General features: G+C 36.5%; 1 protein-coding gene across 1 annotated transcript in view; it reads right to left on the bottom strand.

The window, feature by feature from the left end:
• Positions 1 to 1086: 1086 nt before the first annotated feature.
• The window catches only part of LOC128520229 (collagen alpha-6(VI) chain-like), a 39102-nt gene continuing 16787 nt past the window's right edge, over positions 1087 to 23401 (bottom strand). The window contains exons 10-40 of the mRNA XM_053494375.1: positions 22089 to 22670; positions 21607 to 21953; positions 21329 to 21407; positions 20971 to 21116; positions 20496 to 20588; positions 20317 to 20370; positions 20160 to 20231; positions 20059 to 20085; positions 19397 to 19441; positions 19217 to 19270; positions 18980 to 19042; positions 14870 to 14935; positions 14702 to 14755; positions 14577 to 14612; positions 14013 to 14075; positions 13580 to 13642; positions 13426 to 13488; positions 13267 to 13329; positions 13065 to 13115; positions 12903 to 12938; positions 10053 to 10115; positions 9898 to 9960; positions 9781 to 9816; positions 9664 to 9700; positions 9511 to 9522; positions 8886 to 9379; positions 8678 to 8771; positions 7871 to 8539; positions 7603 to 7726; positions 2892 to 3046; positions 1087 to 2353 (exon numbers count right to left, since the gene is read on the bottom strand). Coding sequence (XP_053350350.1) covers positions 2166 to 2353; positions 2892 to 3046; positions 7603 to 7726; positions 7871 to 8539; positions 8678 to 8771; positions 8886 to 9379; positions 9511 to 9522; positions 9664 to 9700; positions 9781 to 9816; positions 9898 to 9960; positions 10053 to 10115; positions 12903 to 12938; positions 13065 to 13115; positions 13267 to 13329; positions 13426 to 13488; positions 13580 to 13642; positions 14013 to 14075; positions 14577 to 14612; positions 14702 to 14755; positions 14870 to 14935; positions 18980 to 19042; positions 19217 to 19270; positions 19397 to 19441; positions 20059 to 20085; positions 20160 to 20231; positions 20317 to 20370; positions 20496 to 20588; positions 20971 to 21116; positions 21329 to 21407; positions 21607 to 21953; positions 22089 to 22670 — 3992 coding nt within the window. The 3' untranslated portion in view covers positions 1087 to 2165. The remainder of the gene's footprint in view (positions 2354 to 2891; positions 3047 to 7602; positions 7727 to 7870; positions 8540 to 8677; positions 8772 to 8885; positions 9380 to 9510; positions 9523 to 9663; positions 9701 to 9780; positions 9817 to 9897; positions 9961 to 10052; positions 10116 to 12902; positions 12939 to 13064; positions 13116 to 13266; positions 13330 to 13425; positions 13489 to 13579; positions 13643 to 14012; positions 14076 to 14576; positions 14613 to 14701; positions 14756 to 14869; positions 14936 to 18979; positions 19043 to 19216; positions 19271 to 19396; positions 19442 to 20058; positions 20086 to 20159; positions 20232 to 20316; positions 20371 to 20495; positions 20589 to 20970; positions 21117 to 21328; positions 21408 to 21606; positions 21954 to 22088; positions 22671 to 23401) is intronic.

Here is a 23401-nt window from a genome sequence, read left to right on the forward strand (position 1 = left end):
TGGATTTAATCCAGTTTTCACATCATGCTCATTATAAACCATGCAGCATTATTTTTTAAAACAAGGAATGAAACCATTACTGATGAGAAAATCAGGTTTATAGAGAGTGGATTGCAGCATTATATAAAGCAGGGTATTTTGACATATCTAAAGGCTTTATGCCATTAGGAGAGGTTCACAGATTTTTTGCCGGATGCCCTTCCTGACGTAACCCTCCCATTATACCCAGGCTTGGGACCAGCACTGCATCCAGTGGCTGAGGGGGCTTGGGAACTGGCTGGGAATTGAACCCAGGCCTTCCGCATGGCAATCGAAACACCTACAGTACCACTGAGCCACCAGTGCCCTTTTTTAGTGGTTAAACATAAGTCTTTTAAATTTTGGATATTTTTAGGGACAATCATTTAGGGTGTCTCAAAGAGCACAAATGGAATTAATTTAATTTAGTATTTAAATGGATATCATTAATTGTTTGAACAAATATTTTAGAATTTTATTGGAATGTTAAAAATATTACCTAGTAGGCTGGGCAAAAACAGGAAGACTTAAGAAAAACTGCACACAGTATTATTATGTCTACTCTTATATGAGACATGAACCAGTCCTGTGGAGTATGATATGACTAATAAACTCAATGCTAAATACAAGCACTCCAAGACAGGCAGAAATGCAGTTTCTTACCTTTGGTAAATATTATACGATCATAAAACAAAATAATGAAATAAAATAGCTGTTTCTGGAAGAAATTGCCAAGAAGTCCCCAGCATATCAGAATATGTATTAATTTTTGCTACTAAAAAAAACTTTACGCACTATTAACTTTACCATACAGTATGCCATAAGCAATGACAATATATCTCCATATTTGATCCAGCTTTAAAGAAAAATTCAGATATACTATATAACACTGATTTGTGTGTTCCTAGTAAATTTAATGCATGGAGAGTTTAAATAAAAAATTTAGCAAAAAAAAGATTGTCAGGAAGTGTGCAATTACTGTATTGTGTAGTAATGCGAAAGTAGCAAAAAAAATAAATAAATGATAAACAAATATAAATAATAAAAAAAACAATTGCGGGCTCAATATACGGTAGAATTTTTTAATTTCTTCACACTCAATTTAACAACCTGTAACAGACAGTTTCCATCAATCATTACATAAATGCAACCACACAGTCTACCAAAAAATAATCATTTATCTTTAGAAAATGCTTTATCCTTGTGTTGGATCCACTGCTTACAATGGGAACACTGGGTGCAAGATGGAGACACCCCAATGAGACACCAGTCTATTACAGGACCCTATGCACACACACACACACACACACACACACACACACACTTATTTATACCTAGAGGCAGATTTACCGAAGCCAATTTACCTAGTGAGACTTGGCATAATTGTTCCAAATAAATGATGGCATAATGTGGTAGCCTCACATCTCCAGGTTCTCTGGTTATATTCCTGAATATGTATGTGTATGTGGTATTTTTCTGGTATCACCAACTTGTACCACAATTCTGATTAGAATAAAGCAGTTACTGATGAATAAATGAATAAGTGAATGACCTGTTGAGAAACTGCATTAACTCTTTTTAACTGTCACTGCCACCTTCCAGATAACCCAAAGGTTCGTAATCACCTTCTAAAGACAACACCATGAACGTCAGGAAGTGAGAACACTAATCATAGTTAGTGCTATTAGCTGTTTTAATGTAGGTAAATAATTATACTGATAAGGGCTGATATTGGTTATTAGTATTATGATATGAAGATGAGTGGTAAATATGGTTTTACAATGTGTGAAATATGTCAATAATTACAAATATAGGCAGAAAATAGAGAATCATAACTACAGAGAAAAGTTATTGTTTCGCCTTTATTGCTCCACTATGACATGAGCACCTTTAGATTTATTTTTTTCCATCATGAATTGAAATATTGATTCTAGTGAATCACATTTCATTTATAAAGCTACAGAGAGAAAGTGTTAAAAGTGTTTCTAAGCAGCAGCTACCTGTATGAACATGCCACCATCAGTAGAATTTGAAATGTGTAAATGCTTGTTGTAGGTTTATATCCTAGTGTACCATCATTTCCTATAAAAACTGAGGAAAAAGTGTGAGGATAACTTGCAGTAAGGATTATCAGTAATTTGTAAAAGTCACTGTAGTGTATGAAGTGCCATGCAGCGGGTTTCACATTCCTTCTTACTGTCAAATCTATTAAGGTTCCCACCACATCCTCCATACCAAAAATGAGAGCATTTATTTTGCTCTTGATCATAGAACCATTTGGGCACATAATTGCTGCAGGTCCCTTCATCCTTTTTCAGGTGGCACACATCTGTAACTATAGAGAGAGAGAGAGAGAGAGAGAGAGAGAGATATTAACAAGAATACTTTAGGAATAGTTTGTAACCAAACTCCTGAAGGGTGTATGGACACAGATTATTTACTGTTCTTGAAGACACGTTATGTAGCATTCAGTTTTTGTGCTAAATCTGTTGCTGTTTTCACCACAACCACCATACCAGAAGTGTGAGCATGCAACAGATTTTTTTTTATAGTACTACCTTTGCACATATTCTGCAATCCACTGTCCATTTGCAGTAAACACTAAACTACTGTAGAAGCAAATCAGTACAAAAACATGCATGGTGCATGCAGGACATACTGTAGGCATCACACTACACATGCTACATTTGCACTACTCACTATGTATCATTAACAAATGTCTAACAAATGTTTAATCTTTTTATATTATGTTATTGTTATCATAATCATTATAAGCATAGCTTAGAGATAACCTCTAACAATTCATATGGCTTGGGTTGCTACTGTCATAACAGATGTTTTTAAATTTTACTACAAAGCAAAATCTGCTTTACCATTTGAATCTCCCGGTTCTGAGTTCAGCACATGCCCATATTCATACTCGGCCCCCCTTAGTGTCACTGTCGGTTCAGCAAACTCTTTGTCTAATTCCTTTTCCACTTCTTCTGTCTCTGTATACTCCGTGTAAGTAGATTCTGTTAGAGGAATTCTGAGAAAAAAGTACTTCTTTTAAACAAGTTGTTTTTTTATTACACATTCTCCTAATTTGAAAAGCAGATGTAAACAATCCTGATGATCCATATGGCAGTGTGTTATACACATATATAATATATAAATGCTTAACTTTTTCATGTACAATCATACAACACTTAGTTCTGAACGAAGTAACCTGATTAAACAAGAGACATTCCACAAGTGCTGAAAATGGAGGGTAAATTGGATTGTTTTATCATTTTCATACTAAAATGTGAAAATAGGAAAAGGGGGACAGCAGCTGCCTTCTAAAAACAACATTAAAAACCAGTCACAGAAGAACTTTCAGGAAGAAAACACATCTGATAACATTATATAATCTATTTTAAGTCTTAGTAATTGCATCAACAAGGGCTGTGGTAGCTCACAGGACTGTGAGCTACTGATTGAAAGGTTAGCGGTTTGAGCCCCATTTCCACCAGGTTGCCTTTGTTGGACCCTTGAGCAAGGCCCATAATGCAATCTGCTCTATAATGGCTGACCCTGCGCTCTGACTCTAGTTACCCTGGGATATGTGAAGAAAGAATTTTACTGTGCAGTAATGTATATCTTGACAAGTAAGCTTTACATCTAGATCAGTCTGAATTGATAGTGCTGAATCACCTGCTTATTTGTGGTCCATGTAACAAATGTATCCATTGATGTTATTATGCTCACTACATACAATATGCTACTGTGTTATGGTCTAAAATGCCCCCGACCTAGGCCACGGATTGCCCACCTAAATTCATAGGTTTATGGTTTACAAATTACAAATTATAACAAATGAATTTTATTATAAAATAAGCAATATAAAAAAAGGTTGTACAGGGGAAAAAATATATATATTTATATACCACATGTATATTTTTATATTGCTTATTTCATAATAAAAATCGTTTCCTGTAATTTTTCACCACAAACAATATTTATTTAGTGTAATTTGTGATAAATAATTTGTTATTTGTACATTGACAAACCCCTGCAAAATAAATGTGCCATAAAATAATCATTTTTGGGGATTTGTATTAATCGTCTCGACGGCTGTCACGTGCCTAGGGTTAATTATAATAGTAATAATATATTCGATAATAATAAACCTTTGAATGTATGTCCAAATATAATATTTGATAGAGATTATGCAGGGGGGCAATCCGTGGCACGGGGGCATTTTAGCGCATAACACCTGTTTGTGTCCGCGTGTGTATTTTTGTATATTTAACAAAAATACAGAAACATCAGCATACACATTGGAATAAATGAATTGACATATATAATACCGAATGTTTCCTTATATATTGTTCCTCTGTAATTAACATGCCGACATTAAACCGTTATTGTTGCACTATGGTTCCACTTTTTCTCTGATGTTATTTTAATTTACTTGTATTAATGATCCATTTCTTTGTGTGTCATTATTAGTTTCGAGTGTCTGATAAAGAAAATAAAGATTAAATAAATCAATAATTTTGAAATTATGAATTAGAATAGGTACTTTCCTATTATTTTCCACTAATTCCCTCCCGTTCATTGCGCCCCACCTGTCATATCTGTATTACCCCACACTTATAAAGGTAAAACATATCACTACATTCCACATGTGAACAACATGTACATTGGTTTTTTTGAGGATTGCTAGCTATTTGTAAGTGTAATTCTGTCCGCTAAATATTGCCTACAGAATGAATGAATGAAGGTATTAATATTTAGTGATCCACTATGACTAAATAATTTGTAAGATAATGCAGTGCATTAAGAGAAAGAGACTGAGAAACACAAATAAACGCTTATGCACATTAGCGTCTGTTAATCTCAAACACTATGCTACAGTACCAAAAGACAATATGGCCCCCCCACTCACACACACACACACACACACACACACACACACACACACATAATCGCTATCAAATATTATATATGAACATAAATTCATAAGTTTAGTATTATCAAATATGATATTACTTTTATAATAAACCCTAGGCATGAGACAGCCGTCGAGACCATTATTACAAACTCTTGTATAATGTTTATTTTGTAACATTTATTTTTCAGGGGTTTGTCATAAAAATATGTAAATAAATATTTATATATATTAAAAATAAATAATTTAATAATTTATACGAAACTAATTTTATTATAAAATAAAAAATATAAAAGTATACATAATATTTCTATTTTTTCATGTACAACATATTTATTTTCATATTGCTTATTTTATTTTATTGTCTCATGTAATTTGTAATTTGTAAACCATTAACTTATGAATTTATGTTCTAATATAATATTTGATAGTGATTATGTAGGGGGGGCAATCCATGGCAGGGGGGCATTTCAGCGCATACCACGTGTTACAAAAAAAATTAAGCCGCTCTTTTTCCATTTCGTCAACCAATCGGCGGGCTTGTGATCAGTGTTTCTACTGTCGATGCATATCGCCTTTTAAACCAACGCACGAGCGCGCAATAATCCTAGACAACTCAATCCAGTTATACTAATCATCAACAACAGGTGAGCTCGAAGAACCGAATTAGCCAGATCGTAATTAGCACGATGATCTCATCTTAGATGTGTCAATTCATCTCGGATGTGTCAAGCGACGTACGAAGAACAGACCCCTGGTGGGTTAATATTCCTTCAAATGAGATGTAAATACCCTTGAGTAAGACATGAGTGTTGAGAATTTGTGGTGGTAACATGAAAAGCGCGCAGTTAAGTAGTTTTGCTGTAATGTTGTGGGACAGATGGTTAGCTATGCACTATTATGCTAGGCTAATCGACCTGTTGCCAGTGAATGCAGCAGCATACGGATCCATAGCGAGGTTAGAATCATAGAGATTGTTACCATATTAAGCGGCAGAAACGTTAAAGGGCTAATATACAGGACATATTGTTTTGCTTTAGGGCACTGCATTTTTGTATGTTTATGCAGTTATCAAATATATGTACAGAGGAAGTTGGCATGTAAAACATATCATTTGACAATTTGACAAATTATTTACTGTTTAAATTGCTGTTTGTTTTGTTTCATCTGGACCTGTGATATGTGTTCTAAAGTACTGGAACTGTTGTTCAACTGAGTAGAGCCATATGTGGAAAATGTTTGTTTTTCTCATCATTTTGCTGGTTGAAAAGGAATATTTTGAAGAACATATTTTCACGTACATTTTAATGTTCAATGCTCAAATTATAAATGTATTTACACAGACTAGAGTCACAGTTCTCCAAAGATTCTGTAATGATGAAGATGATGGTAAAGAACAGCTGAGCTACAGTGACCAAGCTGATGGTAAAAGTACCGAGGTGAATGAAGGCGTTGATGAGAAAGATGCAGAGCCAACTGATATAAAAGAAATGTCTGAGGCAATGGATACTTTGTTTGTATGCATTTATTTTTATCCAGCTTGCTGAGAGAAAAAGTGGTTGTACTAGGTGTTTATTTTGTAGTTTATCATCATAATGGTTACATATATTTTCCTAGTTTGTAATCATAAATAAAATTGATAAAAATATTCTGGAAATATAAATGTTTTCTTCTTATTGGCGACGATGAGTCTTATTTAATTTCCAATTTTTAACTTTGCCATTATCTACTGAACCAAGGTTGTGCCAATATTGGGCCAACCTATCTTTGACCCCACCAATGAGCCTATGTTGGGCCAATGAACAAAATAACATTGAGCCAACCACTAATGCCAACACTGGTCCAATGTGCACTGCTCAACGTTGGCCCTTCAGCAGTGTGCTATCTGGGATTAGCACCCAGAAATTAATGTAGCTGACATTCTAAAGCTAAATATGTGAAAATGTTAACATGTCTGACGTTATGCATGCAGTTTTTTGTAACTGGCATTTATTCAGTAAGTTTAACTTTAGTGTTAATGATAGGAGAATTGTAATTGTAAACATTAATATTTTTTAACTATTTATTGCTGGCTTTTTTTTTGGGGCTTAGTCAGTGATGCATGTTCAACCATTTTGACACTTTAAATAAATAAAAAAACATTTTCCTGTTTAACTGGCATGTAGAAATTAAATTTTCTTTCACAACACTAAACCCATTACACATTTCCTGCACTATGACATCCTAGCAGTGAGACAAATATTTATGATATCCTGGAAAGGATGTCTTGCATTTTTTTCTTAACTTGAGATGAGTTCACAAAAAAGCCTACACTGTATGTGAATACAAAATTAACATGTCCTGATTACACAGGGAAGTAGGTAAAACAAAACAAAACAGTATACTCATAACCTACACATGCTTTTTGGATAACCCAAACACATGCTTTATTAATCTATTAGTTTACTAATCTAATTTGTAACACACTCATAATACAATGACACTTAAATGGTAAAACAATGTAATTAGAGCTGTTGAAAATATTATAGATTAGATATACAATAAGCCTTGTATTGTTTTTGACATTTTTCTCAACTGCATAGTCTATAACTATAATTTTGACCTATTATCAAAATGCATTTTTTCCTAATTAAAATGTGATATGATAGGCAGGAGATCTGTACAATTACCTTTCAACAGAAGGTCTCTTAGCAGCCTCAAAGATAACACGGGTAATTTGACCTTGACTTTGCTGCTGCTGAAATCTCTCACACTGTTGTCTGAGCAGCGGAGAAGGGTAGGTATTTATTTTTCCTGCATTCACAAAGAGAAAACACAACTCAACCTAACAATAATACAATACCTGAGAACATCAAACAAAAGAGGATAAAAAGCACTCTTGTAATGATATGCATATATTTAAGATTTTTTTTAATAAATAAACAAACATTTCCTTACGGCTCAAAATGTGTAGGAAAGTCCTTATAAAGCGCTGTGAGTACTCCTGCTCTCCTTTTTTTACATGGCCCAAGTGAACTATGTGCTGCTCTTGAGGAAAGCTGGCAAGCTCCTCTACCTGGGTGTAGTTAAAATGATCCCCGACTGTTAGAGTGAGAAGCACCACACCCTGACACTTAGCCATCATAGAGATAAAGTCCAGTTTTGCTCGATCAGAATATTCTGTCTCCCCTCCAACTATCAGCAGCACCATCTTGTTTTTTCGTGGCTTGGAAGCAGTGAGGAGATTCTGCATGACTACAAATTCCACAGCGTGACCCAGCCTGGAGTAGCCACCAGTCTGCTGTAGATTTACAGAGATGCTCTGCTTCATCTGGTTGCGGTCTTTGAACTGCTGGAAAGTGAAGATCTGCTTGACTGGAGCCTGGGCTTCACTGTATGATGAACTCTGCTGATAAAGTGCCACTCGTGCCTGTGTGTCAACTTTACTGGGCTGACCACTCACTACAAGCTGGTCCAACACAGTGCGTAACACCTCCTTCACTCCCTGATACTGATCAGCCTGGATGCTCCGGGAACCATCCACCAACATTGCCAGATCCACGTCTACCTCCTTTGGAGTGGACACTGTGGTGGTTTGCGGACAATCTCTAGCTGGATTGCAAGGATCTGAAAAGACAGCAGATAAAATAATATTCTGTTAATAATTCTAATGCTGAAATAATTCAGCTTTCTTTTTACTTTTTATTAAAATAAATCACAAGAAATGCATTATTCAGATCACCATCAGCTTATTTTACATATTACCAAAGCAGATGATACATCGCTGGATCCTCTCAAGTGCTGCACCCTGAGCCTCTGATCTCTCCCGGACATTAATGAAGCTTCCTGTCTCATCAGCCTTTTTGTTTATAATACACAAGGAAAGAAAAGTATATAAAAGCCATAAAAGTGCATCACACTAATCAACCTGATTATAATTGCTTCAGATACCACTGTTACCATTTTATATTACCTGAAAAGCACGTTGAACATTAGGAGTATCTCCAAAACCAATAACACCAAGGTTTATATCCAGAGCCTTGTATTCTAGAACAGCTGTGGTAATGGAGGTCACATCCTGGGACTGTCCACCAGAGAAAAAGATTGCCACCTTTCTGATCAGGACACCCTGACGAATACGTTTGAAGACATTTCTCCCCACAAAGCGCATGGCTGCACCAATGTTGCGTCTGTTGGATGTACGTGTCAGAGGGATGTTCTTTACAGCTTCCAACAAGTCCTTCTTACGACGATAGTCAGAAAAACGGATGAGGTACTTAGTGTTAGAACTGTAGGACACTACAGCCACTCGTGTCCCTGTGGGACAGTTGCTTTCAGCGATATCAATGGTGTCCAGCAGAGAAAAAAGAGTTGAGCGCATTCTCTCAAATAACTGAGATGTCATGTCTTCAGACACGTCCAAACCAATCACCAATTCAGTGGGGTACACAGGGCAAACTGCTTTATCTAAAGAGGAAGACATGCCAAAAAATAGAGAAATGTGCTCATGTTAATTGCTGTTGTATTCATGTTAATCAATGAATCATTATCGTCCTTATTAATGGTATGTTGCGTGGCAAAAAAAGTAAGAGACCTACCTTTACAGCAGGCTGTGGGAGTAAAATATAAAATACAGGTTAAATAATAATTTATGTAGGAATTATATAATTTAAAGGAATATAATTAAAAAGAAATTTAACTATTATTTTCAAGGACCTAGTAAATCAGAGTAGAGTATTATAAAACTTTACCACAGTTTTGTTGTACGTAGCTAATCAGTTGACAAGTCTAAAAGAATACAAGGCAATTGTTATACACAGTAGAAAGAAACTGAGAAGTAAAAAGCAAAAAAAATAATAAACACTTACAGACTTTTCTGAGATTCCTGGTGGTCCTTTAGAGCCCTTTAAATAAAAATATATGGAATATGAAGCAAATTATTAGTTAATAAATGTCATAAATAATATTATTTAAAGCTTACAAACCCTTTGTCCAGGTGGCCCTATGGTTCCATGATCACCTGGAGCTCCTGGCCTGCCTGCATTTCCCTGTAATACAATCAGGTCAACAATGAACAAAGTGAGCAGTAAAAGAAAGGAACTGTTATTAGTTATGGACCATTAATGACAATGAATCTTACTCCTCTTCCACTTCTGCCTTTAGGACCATTATTTCCTTCTCGGCCAATATCTCCACTTTCCCCCTAAGCACAAAATTATAGAATTAATATTAATATTCTCACTGATCTTCCTTAGAACTGGATTTATATTATCTCGTGTTTTATGTACACACCAGCTATCTCTGGTAACTGTAGTGCACTTCAGGAATATTGGCTGAGGTTGAAAAAGTTTAGTACAGTACAGTACACAAAGTGTCCAGTAAATCATATACAGTAGTTTTGGCTGAGTGCTTGTGCAGGTATAATGAAGCAGTTAATATTCCAAATTTTCCTTAAACTTACAATAAATAGCAATAAAAACCTTCATTCTAATTGCTTGACAGTGTTCTACAGAGCAACGGGCCAGTGTTTCCCATGCATAGCTGATTACTTTTATTTCAGAAAGGCAAATAAAAAACTCCTCCAATGATGCACAAGTTGTGTGACTATTTATGGCAAGGTGTCAGGATAGTGAGAATAGCAGCCCAGGACTACAATGCCCATCACAATGCCCATCACTAACGGGCACAATAAGCACTAATATATATATAATGTTTGTATAGAACTACCAACTGTTTGCCAACTGTTTTTACATCCATGCAACATTTGCTTCATGCTTGTGTTTATGCTTTACATGTCCAAGTCATTATTCAGGTGTGTACTTTATAACTATAATTAAAATAATCTGTGCTTGCATCTGTCTCTAGCCTCTCAGTGACAGGACACTATTCCTATCCATGGATGAGTTCATCCAAATTATGTCTGATCAGGCCAAGCAGATCCAGGACAACCAATTGCAGCTCAACATAATGAAGATTATCCTGGACCAGCTCCAGGCTGGGCATCCTCAAAGAAATATTTGTGGGAGGGAAACAACCTGTGTACTGTATTTGCCCATAAACAGGCAGTGGGGCAACAGTGGTATGACAACAGCTGCTAGCTGGTTCATCAAGGCTACATATTGCTTTGTTGGTATTACCACTTTAGTTCATGTCATGCACCAGTAAACAAAAATATTAAAACAAAAATAATAATATAGATACAATTCCTTAAAAAACTTGTATGTGAATATGAGGGCAATGGTATTCCATTTGTTTCTGAGCAAAAGGCTAAAAATGGCTCATTTATTGACCAAGAAATTACAATGGTATAAGTCTGTATACTGCCTGTGATTCAGAGAGTAAAGTGGGGCAAAAAATGTATTTAGTCAGCCACCAATTGTGCAAGTTCTCCCACTTTAAAAGATGAGAGAGGCCTGTAATTTTCATAATAGGTATACCTCAACTATGAGAGACAAAATAAGAAAAAAAAATCTAGAAAATAACACTGTAGGATTAAAAATATATATATTTTCAAATTATGGTGGAAAATAAGTTATATTTGGTCAATAACAAAATTCTATCTTAATACTTTGTTATATATCCTTTGTTGGCAATGACAGAGGTCAAACGTTTTCTGTAAGTTTTCACAAGGTTTTCTTGTGAAGTATTGCACACTGTTACTGTTATTTTGGCCCATTCCTGTTGATGTTTTGGGGCTGTTGCTGGGCAACCCACTCTGCAAAGATTTTCCATGGGGTTGAGATCTGGAGACTGGCTAGGCCACTCCAGGATCTTGAAATGCTTCTTACGAAGCCACGACTTTGTTGCCCAGGTGGTGTGTTTGGGATCATTGTCATGCTGAAAGACCCAGCCATGGTTTATCTTCAATGCCTGATGCTGATGGAAGAAGGTTTTTACTTAGAATCTCACGATACATGGCCCTGTTCATTCTTCCCTTTACACAGATCAGTCATCCTGGTCCCGTTGCAAAAAAACAGCTTGTTGAACAGATGTTTCCACCTCCATGCTTCACAGTAGGTATGATGTTCTTTGGATGCAACTCAGCATTCTTTCTCCTCCAAACACGACAAGTTGAGTTTTTACCAAAAAGTTCTATTTTGGTTTAATCTGACCATATGACTTTCTCAAAATCCTCTTCTGGATCATCCAAATGCTCTTTAGCACACTGCAGGATTTGAGTCCCTGGCGGCGCAGTTTGTTACTGATGCTAGCCTTTGTTACTTTGGTCCCAGCTCTCTTTCTGGTGTCCTTTGACAGCTCATTGATTTTGGCCATAGTTGAGTTTGGAGTGTGACTGTTTAAGGTTGTGGACAAGTGTCTTTTATACTGATAACAGATGCCATTAATACATGTAATGAGTGGAGGACAGAGGAGCCTCTTAAAGAAGAAGTTACAGGACTGTAAGAGCCAAAAATCTTGCTTGTTTGTAGATGACCAAATACCTATTTTCCAACATAATTTGCAAGTAAATTCTTTAAAAAACCTACAGTGTGATTTTCTGATTTTTTTTTTCTTATTTTGTCCCTCATACTGTACAGTAGTTGAGGTAGTCCTATGATAAAATTTAGAGGCCTCTCTCATCTTTTTAAGTATGAGAACTTGCACAATTGGTGGCTAACCAAATACGTTTTTGCCCCACTGTGTGAGTCAAGGGTGTGTGGCTTGGGCTACCGCTGCAAGCAAGCTATTTATAAGTATTATACAAATATTTATAATAATCCTCCTCATAACTCAAAAAAGGTTGTATTTTTTTCAGGGTTATTTATATTCATTTGAATGTACAATATTGTTACAGTACCTTACCCTGTTTGCATTAGTACTAGGGTATCATTTCAGTATTTATTGCTTTAAGCTGAATGCTGATATCATCTTTGCACATTTTTCAAATAGCTTTTTTATTACGAAAATGTTTCATAAGCCTGTAAGAAATGCAATCTTTATAAAAGTATTTTATTTTCTGCTCTATAAAATTTTGTTAACTAAAATTTACCTGAAGTCCAGGATATCCTGGAAAACCAAGATCCCCCTGTATGCAGGCAGAAATTGCAAATTAGCATTTTGTTTAAAAAGTCAAGCTGTACTGTACCATAATGAAATCAATTTCTACTGATTTGTGATATATTAATTAATTATGTAGACACTGTGGTGTAACCTTCTGTCCTTTATGTCCTGGTGATCCATATCCATCTGGACCATCATTTCCCTGTTGTGAAGGCACAACAAAGAAAGTAGGAGTAAGGAAAATAATTCCTTATTTGAAGAGTGAAAAAGAGAATGACAACAGGAGATGGAGAACAGAAAAAAAAACAAAAAAAAAAAACAGTTAAAAAGACCCAAAATAACAACACACATACTTGAGGGCCCCTGAATCCTTCTGGCCCAGCTTCTCCTTTATTTCCAGGTTCCCCTGACTGACCCTATATAAGAACACAGACTTGTACATCGATTGACAAAGTGCTGCAGAGAAGCTGTACAAGTGATGTTGTTTCATATGGAAAATGTTGTAGAAATACCTTGTGTCCCCTGGGTCCTACACTTCCCTTGGATCCTTTGATTCCTTGTGCACCAGGTGGTCCCTAGTGAAAAGTTATTTACATTATTAAAAGCAAACTGCTTTAAAAACATCAATGTATTGTATGTGGCCAAAGTTTTGATCTGGATGTATACCTGAGGTCCTGGAAAACCAAGTATTCCCTTTTGTCCTGGAGCACCAGAAGGGCCGATTTGCCCCTGGGGAAGAGGAGAATGATAAATCCATCACAAAATTAATTAAAATAACACAGTTGCTAAAAATAATTATTAATGGATTTAAATGCCAGGTGTATTGCTACTGTACGTGTCACTACTCGGTACACATCTTCTCCATCTACACTACAATAAATTTAGACATTGCTACTAGTTTCTACTTTTTTGACCCTAAGCAGTTATTTAGGTGTTTTTTCGAAGGCATCCTGACTATAAGGTAGTAAAGTCTGGGTCTTAGGAGATTAAATAATTACCATTTCAGAATATTGGCCTATTGAAGCATTCTCTCAGAAAGCTAATTTAAACCATATGTAAAGTTTTAAATCATCCTCATGAAAGAAGAAGAAAATGGCACCTGTGGCCCTGAAGGTCCAGGGGCTCCAATTACTCCAAATTCTCCTGGAGATCCATTATTACCCTGAAGAAAAGAGGAAAATAGGTAATAGGTTCAGGAATAGGTGATAAAGTAAATCAAAAATCAAAGAAAATTTAAAAAAGTACATTGGATAAAAATGAGGTTTTGTCTTTAAATTACACTTTAGCGCTGTAATCTTGCACATAACTGTTAAAAACTTCACTTTTACTAAACATTTAATTTATAGTGAGATTTTTTTTAGATTAAAATTTAATTTATAGTGCAGGTTGAACTTCAAGCAAATACCTAAGTACTGCCATTAAATTTCATTAAATTCTGTCTGATAGTCAGTTTAAGAAGCGCCCAGAATTTGATGCTTGTTCAGTACACTAGGTCAACTTTAGGCGAACCAAAGTACTGCCAAATTCTGATAAAATCTGTCTAGACATACATTCTATTTCCTCCAATGTATGAAAAGTCAAGATATCATTGAAAGAGCAAGCTCTGACCAATGTACAGACAAAACCCTTTTATTTATATAGATTAGTGCTAAATACAACATACTACTGAACCAGCAATGCCTCTTCTTCCCTTTTGACCCTGTAATAGATAAAAATAAATAAATAAATAAAGGTTACTCATTTGAAACTCATTACAACATGCGTATTGTAATGCCTGAAGAAACATACAGGACTGCCTTTATCTCCAGGTCTGCCTGGGCTTCCATCTGGCCCTGGCTCTCCCTGTTATTGAAGAATAGTGGGAGTAAATTATTATGTAATGACCAGCATTTTACCATTACCTATAACTTTAGTAGCTTGAAACTGAAACACAATAAATAATTATTAGAGGCATACCGGTTGGCCTGGGTTTCCAATCTCACCCTTTGGACCACGTGCATTGTTGTCAATTCCTGACACACCCTTCATAAAAGAAAAGATTATAAGAGAAAATTATCTTTAGTAAACGTACATAATGCTTTTTTGTCTGGAAAAAAACACTTATAATTGTCAAATTTGTTGTCATATATTGTAACGGGTTCGACTCTTTTTGCACGGGCAGCACCATAAAGCATGGACACGAGACGAGGTCTTACGGAAAAAAAAGGGTATTTTATTTAAAGAAGGGGGCACGGAAAGAAAAGGAAGGATAGAATGTGCACACGCAGGTCTGGTGGGCAGTGCCCCGCTGGCATGTGGGAACAGGCTGGCGAGCAGTGGGCAGCTGGCAGAGTGGTAGCATGGGTCCACGTGGACAGCAGCTCCTGCCTCCGTCAGCTCGCGCTGACTCTGCTCTCGGCGGATGGCCACTCTGGCCACTCCCAGCTTTCTCTGTGGGCGCGGCCTCAGATGGGAGTCCTCTTTAACGTTCGACGGTTGGGCGGCTTTCCCCGGCTGGGAACAGGGGCCATAACGTGAGCCCCTAGCTGCCTTATCTACCTCAGCAGCAGGGTCATGAAATCCAGCTCCATGTAAGAGTATGAGAGCTGCAAGAGTTCTGGCAGTGAGCTCGTGGCTGTCCTCTTCGCGGCGATCAAAGGGAGGAATTCTGCTCCCTCTTTGAAGGCCATGGGGGCGTTACACAGCCCTGCTCGCGTGCCACTCCTGCGAGCCTTTGACAGGCGGCTCCCTCCTGCAAAGCTTGCATGCACTTGCGTCGCCAGGCGGCTTCTCTGTCCCTCCTGTGGGACCCAAGCGCGCTACTAAGGTCCGCCGCATGACACAGACATGCCAACAGCCCCCGAGCTACACTCCCCACTGTGTTCTATAGCACGGGGAGAAGCCCAGGATCATTACAGATGATAGCTCATCAGCCGTGCCTTATTCCACGACCCCGCTCCTTCGTGCACCTGCAGAAGGGGAGGCCGCATAGCTAGTGAGCTTTGTAGTGAGCGAGGAGCACGTGCCCATCACAGGCGCACGCCGTCAATATGTTTTATAGTATTGCAAAGGTTTTCCTTTTCCCTTTGCACATCCAGAAGATAAAATTTGGTTGTATAAAATGTGACAACGTTGCTCCTACTACTGTACCACTCCAACTGCATATTTTCAAACTGCTCACTCACGCACCGTTGGGGGCATCGTAACACACTCGGAGAACTATCTGGTCCATCCGCTTGTGTGAGCTAGGCCTCAGGCTGCGAGAGGTTACAGCATCACCCGGGAATCGAACACCGGATGATACGGCAAGCACTGCGCCACTCGGAAGCTTCATTTTATTTCTACATTTACTGTATAACAGACGCCTTCAAACTTTTCCCCATAAACCCCGACATCTAAAAAAGCAACAAATATGACAAGGATTTTGATATAAGACAACTGAATTCCAGGAGAAAAGCTTTAACACACACCTTGCTCTGTGGCAAAACTTCATCATCAAACTTTTTTTCTATTAATGGAATAAGAAACTGTACCTGTGCACTAACACCTGAGGTAATTCTGCCACAACCCTTGGAACTCCTGTTTCAGCTTGTCTGTTTCAAACAGTACATTTTTTTGTGCTGCACATCTTTTTTTTTGCTATACATTTTTGCTATTTTGCCTTAATTTATTTATGCTTTTTGCTCTTTCTTTTCTTTGATACCTTCCTTGGTTTAACTGTCCTGTACATACACAGAGGTAAACAAATTTGTGTTTCCTGCTGAACATCAATAAACACCTTCCCTTTTGAGAAAAGAATCTGTTTTGTCATGTTTTTTATGTTCTATTTCTAAAATGTGATATACATTTAAATGATGCAAATGATTTAAAGTAGTCTATATGAAAATGAATGACAATCCGGACCCAGGTGGCTTGGAGGCCACTGTAGTCTTTCCTGTAAACATAATGTAAATGGAATATCTGATCTGTAAAAATCAATGGATAACTTGTCTGCAGCTAGCAGAGGAGATTCATCTGACAGCAGGAACTTTTGGTTGATTTATGTTTTTTTTTCTATCTATATGAACATTATGTATTTTTGTTCTCTATAAATTTTAATGGTGGGGACAATTGATAAAAAGGGGAAAGACTGGTATTATGTAGCTGAATTATTATTAGTAAAATATGAGTATTTTGTTTTGGAATACTTCATGGTACTGTATAAAAGAATATATCAGTACATAACCAAGCATGTTTAACATAAATGTTTAAGACTGTTGTTTTTTTCTTTTGGGACCTTTCTGGTAATTCCTTAGAATATAAAAGCAATATGCAATTCAGTTTAATACTTACAGTGGTGTGAAAAACTATTTGCCCCCTACCTGACTTCTTATTCTTTTGCATGTTTGTCACACTTAAATGTTTCTGCTCATCAAAAACCGTTAACTATTAGTCAAAGATAACACAAGTAAACACAAAATGCAGTTTTTAAATGATGGTTTTTATTATTTAGGGAGAAAAAAAACTCCAACTCTACATGGCCCTGTGTGAAAAAGTGATTGCTCCCCTTGTTAAAAAATAACTTAACTGTGGTTTATCACACCTGAGTTCAATTTCTGTAGTCACCCCCAGGCCTGATTACTGCCACACCTGTTTCAATCAAGAAATCACTTAAATAGGAGCTACCTGACAGAGAAGTAGACCAAAAGCACCTCAAAAGCTAGACATCATGCCAAGATCCAAAGAAATACAGGAACAAATGAGAACAAAAGTAATTGAGATCTATCAGTCTGGTAAAGGTTATAAAGCCATTTCTAAAGCTTTAGGACTCCAGCGAACTACAGTGAGAGCCATTATCCACAAATGGCAAAAACATGGAACAGTGGTGAACCTTCCCAGGAGTGGCCGGCCGACCAAAATTACCCCAAGAGCGCAGAGACAACTCATCCGAGAGGCCACAAAAGACCCCAGGACAACATCTAAAGAACTGCAGGCTTCACTTGCCTCAATTAAGGTCAGTGTTCACGACTCCACCATGAGAAAGAGACTGGGCAAAAACGGCCTGCATGGCAGATTTCCAAGGTGCAAACCACTTTTAAGCAAAAGAACATTAAGGCTCGTCCCAATTTTGCTAAAAAAACATCTCAATGATTGCCAAGACTTTTGGGAAAATACCTTGTGGACCGACGAGACAAAAGTTGAACTTTTTGGAAGGTGCGTGTCCCGTTACATCTGGCGTAGAAGTAACACAGCATTTCAGAAAAATAACATCATACCAACAGTAAAATATGGTGGTGGTAGTGTGATGGTCTGGGGTTGTTTTGCTGCTTCAGGACCTGGAAGGCTTGCTGTGATAGATGGAACCATGAATTCTACTGTCTACCAAAAAATCCTGAAGGAGAATGTCCGGCCATCTGTTTGTCAACTCAAGCTGAAGCGATCTTGGGTGCTGCAGCAGGACAGTGACCCACATTATCGTGCTGCAGCAGGACAATAAACACGCCAGCAAATCCACCTCTGAATGGCTGAAGATAAACAAAATGAAGACTTTGGAGTGGCCTAGTCAAAGTCCTGAACGGAATCCTATTGAGATGTTGTGGCATGACCTTAAAAAGGCGGTTCATGCTAGAAACCTCTCAAATAAAGCTGAATTACAACAATTCTGCAAAGATGAGTGGGCCAAAATTCCTCCAGAGCGCTGTAAAAGACTCGTTTGAAATTATCGCAAACGCTTGATTGCAGTTATTACTTCTAAGGGTGGCCCAACCAGTTATTAGGTTCAGGGAGAAATTACTTTTTCACACAGGGCCATGTAGGTTTGAATTTTTTTCTCCCTAAATAATAAAAACCATCATTTAAAAACTGCATTTTGTGTTTACTTGTGTTATCTTTGACTTATAGTTAAATTTGTTTGATGATCAGAAACATCTTGTGTGACAAACATGCAAAAGAATAAGAAATCAGGAAGGGGGCAAATAGTTTTTCACACCACTGTATACAGTAGAGATTTTTTAAATATTTTAAGCCAAATAAATGAAATAAAAAAAAAAATACATATGTGGCACATTTGCCAACAACAGCAATAATCATCATCATAAAACAACTCACCGGATCACCTCTCAATCCTTTTTGTCCTGGAACACCTAGAATTCCTTGGATACCTTTCTTGCCCTTTAACACAATATGTATCTTTAGCAAACTAACCTTAATAATACCAAACAGAACAATTAAACCAAAGCATTTGATCTACAATTTTACACACTAAAGAGAGTGATGAATGAGAACTATAGACACATTATAATTTGAATATATTCCACAATGAAAAACACAAGGCAAAATTATTACTGGGCTGCCTGGATCTCCTGGCTCTCCGGGGTATCCTGCTAATCCAGTCACACCCTAAAGAAGGCAGAGAAAAATATCTGAACCCCACAATGGTATAATAATACAAAATATGCCATCCAAACTAACAAAAATAGATTATAATAGAAAAAATTATTAGTTTATTTAAAAAAATTATTTAACCTGTTCTCCATTTACTCCATCCAAACCATGTTCTCCATCTTCACCCTGTAAAAATATAACAGAAAAAAGTGCTATTGTGTGGCTATTTTACATAATGAAATACATATTGGATAATAATACATGTGCATTCTTTCCCATGTATAAATGTATATAAATGTTACTTTGATTTGATCCATTAATATGATCATTAAATCTAAATAAATATTACTTTGGAAAAGATGCCTTTACATCAATATGTGTCCAAAACAGTTTTTCCAGACTTTGTCCTGATCAACAGTAAGCATGTAATGGAAATTATAAATGAATATGAATATACATAATGCACACATACAGAGCATCTTAATTTTTTTTAATGAGTAATTATTTTTTACAACTGAATTTAAAAAGTCAAACTCTCATATAGTCTAGATTCATAAAATATAAAGTTAAATATTTTAAGCTTATTTGGTTTTTCTTTTTTATGTTTGCAAAAATGTTTAAAAATATGACAAGAACAGGAAACAGGGCTGATCACAGCCTAAAGAATATTTTCAAGCAATGCAAATTCAAGAACTTGGGAGAGCTTCACAAGTAGTAGAGTGAGGCTCTTGTGGAAATGAGCTAGAGCTGTTGCATTACTAGCATCAAGCCACTCCTGAACCACAGACCACATCAGAACTTACTGTATCACCCCTGTAGCCTCTGCCACCCTGTAGAAGAAAAAAGCAGAAATGAGTTTGGTTTATTTGTTAATATATAGTTGTATGAGGTGAACCACTCCTACCTTTATACCTCTTTTCCCCTGACAACCTGGATGTCCTTGGGTTCCATTTAAACCTGTTGGCCCCCTCTCTCCCTGCAACACCACAATTAGTTGAAACATGACAACAGTGTATGTTGAGAAAATACATATAAAACATAAATAATAGAGTCAGTCATACAACTCCTCCTTCTTCTCCAGGAAATCCAGGATGTCCTTTCTGGCCAGGAGAGCCCTGTTAAAAGGTAACAGATATGCAGTTAAATAATTTTTTTTTTTTTTAAATCCCAGTGTTATCACACTATGTCCATACTGTCTTGTTTCAGTCTGCATATGATCATTTATGATATTACGTGATACCTTTGTCCCTGGAGGTCCTTGTGGTCCTCGAATCCCTTCATGGCCAGTACATTTACATGTCACATTGCAGCACTCTCGTGAGGTCACAGAATCCTAGTAAGAGTTGGAAAAGTAGAGAAAATGGCATTTACATACCCCTTTACACAATTTAATGCTTTATACAATCTTTTTTGGGGGGCTTAAATCATCTTAAACTTAACATAGTGGACTGTACGCTAAAATAAGCTGTCTATTGAAACATGACAGGTATGATTCACCTTGTAATTGAATTATATAATTTTATAGTATAAAGTAGTTGCTATAATATGATAGAGACAATTTTAATCATGTTTTGTAATGGAAACATAAAATTCTTTTGTACAGTATGCTTCTGTGGTCATGGTTTTGCTTTTATGATGATATTGTGATAATAAAAAGCTATTCATTATCCTGATTTCTACCTTAGCATTATTATTAATTAAATATCTTCACTCACGATCTGCTTCTGCAGAGAACTGGCCACATTTTGCATGCCAATCATAAGAGGCTCATTGTAGCCAAATCCTCTTCCATATTCCAGCTTTTGTAGGTCTGTGGTGCTTTTGACTCCTTCCAGAGCGACTGGAATCAGTGCATGAACTCCTGGCATACAAAAACAATAACTTAAGGAACACTAAGGAGTATTAGTATAAGTATTTGTGTCACTGATAAAGAAGTAAGGGTAGGAATATAATCTATATTCTCTACATAATTAGCAAAGACTTTTTATGAACAACATACTGTATATAATATATGTAAAAGACACAAATGCAGGCACGCACACACACACAATAATTTAACTACTTCCTCCTTACCACTTTTCTTGAGATTTTCCGAGGCAACAAAGAGATTTTGAACTGATACATCCAGGCCATCGGTGAAAATGATCAATACCTGAGCATATCAACAAGGGCAGTTTAAGCATTTGGCTTTTTATCAGCCTAAGGCTGTGACTTACAATTAAAATATTAGTTATTCTACAATTTTTACACTTTGGAATACACCATTTCCCTGCTAAGTTTTCCAAATATATCTCACTATAAAAGTCTACATATATCTCAGTTCATGCACTAACAATGATAGTATTTCTTACTTTAACACCAGCTTTGGATGCTGCAAACTTATTCTGAAAAGAGTGTAGCAGCTGGGTGTTAAAAGCCAGAGCCTGAGTCTTATTATAGTCCATCACTTTCTTCACTGAAGCTTCACTGTAGGGCTCAAAGTTAATGTCGTGCAGTATCTTGCCATCGCTAGCAACCAGGCGGAACCCAATGTTGGTTTGTAGAACAGGCTGCCCGGGTAGACAGCACAAGTTGTTCACAGTGGAAATATGTCTGATAATCTCAGGAAGGAAGGTCTGCAGGCTATACTGGCCACTAAAGAGTGAATGTGAGCTACCACGGGATATATCAAATCCAATACCAATATCTACAGTGCAACCTGTAAAAAGAAACAAATAATGCATTAATTGGAAATATGTGTTTAATGTAAAGATTTATCAACCGATAAAGGTTATGATACTCATGTACCAGCACCTTCATATTTGGAAAAATTAACATTGCCTTCTTTACTTACTCCTTTGTTCTTCTGGATCAGGAGTGCAAATGCTATCGACCACCACCTGTGTTGTTTTGTTTAATTTGAGGCAATCAAAATTGTCCACATAAAATACTCTGTCAGGTGACGCAGCAATGTAGTTAATCTGTGACCATGAGATTTCACCTATTCCAATCACAAATATTTCAATCCCCATGGCCCTCAGTTGATCAGCTGGGCCCTTAACATCATCATGTGATTCTCCATCAGTGATCAACAACAGGTTCTGTGAAATTCCATCTTGAATGCGGCTCCCACGACTGGCATGAAAGAACTCCTGCACTTGTTTTAGAGCATATCCAATTTTTGTTCCTTCTTTCATTTGCTTAATGGCTTCAATGGCCTTCTTCACATCCACGTCATTATTATATTCATTCAAGTTAAATTCCTTTTTGTATTGTGAACTGAACTGGGCTACACCAACTCTAAAGAGGTCTTGTCTGATGCGTAGATTGTCAATGAGGCTAAGCATAAAACTTATTATGGTCTTCCATGACATCTCTTTAATACTTTCAGACCCGTCAATCAAAATGACCAAATCAGCTGCCTTTTTCTGACACTCTGAAAAACAGTAAAGTTAGACTGAAATCAGCAATTATGTAAGATTCTATTAGAATGTGGTACTTTATATAATAGAAAATTATGACAAATATTTAACACTGAAGACAGTACAAGATATATTTTCTTTTCATTTGGTAACATTTGAAATTATTCAGATTCGAGTAGCAGGATTTACTTACAACTGCGGCCTAAATATGTGAATTAACCTTACACAAGGTGCGTTCACATGGACCCTATTATTCCACTAATAATCAGAATATTAGGCCAATCAGGATAAAAATGCATCATGTAAACACTCAGGTCAGATTTTTGACTGGAATGAGAAACGTGGTAAAAACCTTTGATAATGTGTTAGTATATTAATACCAGCCATATAAACACTACAATCGATTGTTTCGCTCTTGTCAGAATAAATTTATTCTTTCCACATGTTTGCCGCATGAGGGGGTAACATTAGATTAGTTTTTTGAAATGGGAAATTTGTTTTCATTCATTTCATATATAGTAACATATCTCACCAATCACAGATGAGATATAATTAATCATAATTTAAATTTTGATTACATGCCTTAATTACATAAATGAATATCTTATTGGATCATCAATCTTGTAAACATTTATGTTAGACACTCTAATCTGAATAATTTTAAATTGGTTAAAGAAATATTATCCATTTGCACATAACTACACTTAAAAAAAACCTTAAAATTCAAAATCTTAATTTTCAGAGA

This window comes from Clarias gariepinus, chromosome 4 (assembly GCF_024256425.1).
Source record: "Clarias gariepinus isolate MV-2021 ecotype Netherlands chromosome 4, CGAR_prim_01v2, whole genome shotgun sequence".
In the NCBI taxonomy this organism is placed as follows: Eukaryota; Metazoa; Chordata; class Actinopteri; order Siluriformes; family Clariidae; genus Clarias; species Clarias gariepinus.